Source organism: Penaeus japonicus, unplaced genomic scaffold (genome assembly GCF_977035675.1).
Source record: "Penaeus japonicus unplaced genomic scaffold, GWHDUDI00000001_assembly GWHDUDI00000004, whole genome shotgun sequence".
Classification (NCBI taxonomy): Eukaryota; Metazoa; Arthropoda; class Malacostraca; order Decapoda; family Penaeidae; genus Penaeus; species Penaeus japonicus.
Window position 1 is genome coordinate 17,447,502 of NW_028234406.1, and position 3,254 is coordinate 17,450,755.

The window sequence follows — 3,254 nt, forward strand, 5'->3', positions numbered from 1 at the left end:
TATATGTGTGCGAATATGAATATGAGTACATGTGCGCGTGCGAAGCGTCCGTGCGAAAACGCGTTTGTGTGTGGGGCTGTGCCGCGATTGTTGGGGGGCCGGGTTTATCTGTTTCCATCCACCCTCCTATACGCTTGTCAACGTAGCATCAAATCAAACTTTCATAAAATTCATGAAATTTAATGTTTAAATACAATTGCCGTTTCAGTTATTTATTTTGGAAAAATGGCCCACACAGCCTTCAGTGGGATGACAGAAGTCTGATAAAATGCCCTGCTGCCAATTTGCATATTGTTGTCACTGAACATAAAATTCGGGATAGCAAACTTCAGTTGATGTGCACGATGATATTTTGATTTGGAGGTTGCTGGTCTTATATACTTTTTATTGATTCATTCATTTTTTTATTATTTATTAATTCATCTTTATTTATTCATTTTTATTTATTTATTAATCTTTTTAAATTATTTATTCATCTTTTTTATTTATTTATTCACTTTTTTATGTATTTATTCATCTTTATTTATTCATTTTTATTTATTTATTCATCTTTCTTATTTATTTATTCATCTTTTTTATTTATTTATTCATCCTTATTCATCATATTCATCTTATAAATCTATTTATTTATTTATTCATTTATTCATATTCATTCATAAAGGAACATTAGTTGATAATATTTAGGACTCGAAAAAAAAAGGTCATTTAACGAACTTTCACAAGTTCTTCAAAACAAGGAGGAGCCGAAGCGCAGGTAGTTTCTACAACTATTGGATATAGAGAGTCGTGCAACACTGCAATTGAAGTTGCAGCTGAAGGACCGATCTGTTTCGTGTAGTTTGAAGTTTCATGTTTTCTTTATTGTGATTCCTAACTTTGTAAAAATCATTATAGCATTTCACAGAACAAGTTAAAGCAACAGTACTGATGGGAACAATAATAGAAAATAACGCTGATGATAATTGTAAGGGGAGTGATAATGATAAGGATAATGAAAATAAGGATAAAAATAAAAATTTTGATGATAGTAATGATGAAAATAATCGTAAAGATAAAAATGATAATGATAATGATAACGATAACGATATAATATTTTTCAAAAGAATATCAAAATCACTCATCCACAAAAATAATCGCATGCATACAGACTTACAGACACAAGCGAACAAATAAATAAACAGACATACATACATACACAAACGCACACATTTCCCCCGCATTTACATAGATACAAACATCCACATACTCACACATACAAGCAAACAAACCCTACTGCAACATTTGCCCATTTCAACGTGAAGCGTGCAAGGTCCTCGTTGCGATATTGCTATAATTGCAATGATCGTATCAAAGCTATAACTGCTCCATACAAACGTGCAACCATTTTCTCAATAAGCTTCTATTTGCATATTCATTAGTTAGATATTACCATCCAGATTTTGTTGTTGTATATATTACTTATTCAGTAAGATGAAATAAACAATATAAAATTCTCAACATCAGAATGCAGTTATTGCATACATCTTGATCACTGCAATATAAATGAGACGAAATAAATTTTCTATTCGACACAGAAAATTGCAAACGCACGTATGCTTTTCAAAATGTTAGCTTGCGTTTAACTGAGTCAGGTAATGAAATATTGCAATTTTATTGAACTGTATTTCCTCCGCCGTTCATGTTCCTCGTTCATATCAGAAAAGAAAAAAAAAGAAAAGTCTAAACAGTTATATTTCATCATTTTCTGACTCAGTCAAACGCAAGCTAACTTTTTGAAAAGCATACATGTGTTTGCATTTTTTCTGCATCGAATGAAAAATTATATTTTATCTTTATATATATTGCAGTGATCAAGATGTGTTGAATAACTGCACTCTGATGTTGAAAGTTTTGTATGGATGATACTATCCATTCAGTTAAACATTGCAATCATGAATAGTATAGCACGATACTAAAGGAGGCATATAACAAAGTAAATAAAAAAACACATATATGGCAGTACAGTTTCGAGTCAAAAGGAAAGTTGTGTTTAAGCTGTAGAGCGAATGGCACGTGATTTTCTTTTTTCTTTTTTCTTTTTTCTTTTTTCTTTTTTCTTTTCTTTTTCTTTTTTCTTTTCTTTTTCTTTTTCTTTTTTTCTTTTCTTTTTCTTTTTTCTTTTCTTTTTTTTTCTTTCTTTTTAAGCATGTAAAAGCTAGGATATGCAGGCTCTCTGCTTTTTATTGTTTTTTTTTCTTTTTTTTTCTTTTTCTTTTTTTTCTCTTTTCTTTATTCTTTCGTCGGAAAATATGAAATGTTTCATATGGAAAATTTGAGAGGAAAGTGAGGATGCAAAGAATGATTATTAAACTGAGAGAGAAAGAGAAGGGGAGAATGGATTGGAGAGAGAGGGAGGAGAGGAGAGCGGATTGAGGAGAGAGAGAGAGAGAGAGAGGAGGAGAGTGAGAGAGAGAGGGGACGAGCGAGAGCAGAGAGAGAGAGAGAGAGAGAGAGAGAGAGAGAGAGAGAGAGAGAGAGAGAGAGAGAGAGAGAGGGAGAGAGAGAGAGATATAGACAGACAGACAGACAGACAGAGATAGAGGCAGAGACAGAGACAGACAGGCAGACAGACAGACAGACAGACAAACAGAAAAAGACAGAGACAGACGGACAAACAGAGAAAGACAGAGACAGACAGACAAACAGAAACAGACAGACAGACAGAATGAGAGAAAGAGGCAGTAAGGAAAAAAACAGCCAGCTAGAAAAACAGTCAGACGGACAGACACACATACAAAGAGAGAGAGAGAGAGAGAGAGAGAGAGAGAGAGAGAGAGAGAGAGAGAGAGAGAGAGAGAGAGAGAGAGAGAGACATAGACAGACAGACAGACAGACAGAGATAGAGGCAGAGACAGAGACAGACAGGCAGACAGACAGACAGACAGACAAACAGAAAAAGACAGAGACAGACGGACAAACAGAGAAAGACAGAGACAGACAGACAAACATTATATATCAAACAGACAGACAGACGAATGAGAGAAAGAGGCCAGTTTAAGGGAAAAAAACAGCCAGCTAGGAAAAACTAGTCAGAGGACAGACACACAGAAATACAAAGAGAGAGAGAGAAGAGAGAGAGAGAGATACGGAGAGAGAAAGAAAGAGAGAGAAAGAAGAGAGAGGTGAGCGAGAGAGAGAGAGAGAGAGGAGGATAGAGAGAGGAGAGAAGAGAGAGAGAGACGAGAGAGAGAGACCTATTACATGGAAAGTCTTCG

The 3,254-nt window shown here is 34.8% G+C and overlaps 1 protein-coding gene across 1 annotated transcript in view; it reads left to right on the forward strand.

Annotated features, from left to right (window-relative positions):
• The first annotated feature begins 225 nt into the window (after window positions 1-225).
• LOC122245815 (uncharacterized) overlaps window positions 226-3,254 on the forward strand; it is a 13,641-nt gene continuing 10,612 nt past the window's right edge. The window contains exon 1 of the mRNA XM_086535791.1: window positions 226-244. Within this exon, the coding sequence (XP_086391917.1) occupies window positions 226-244 (19 nt within the window). The remainder of the gene's footprint in view (window positions 245-3,254) is intronic.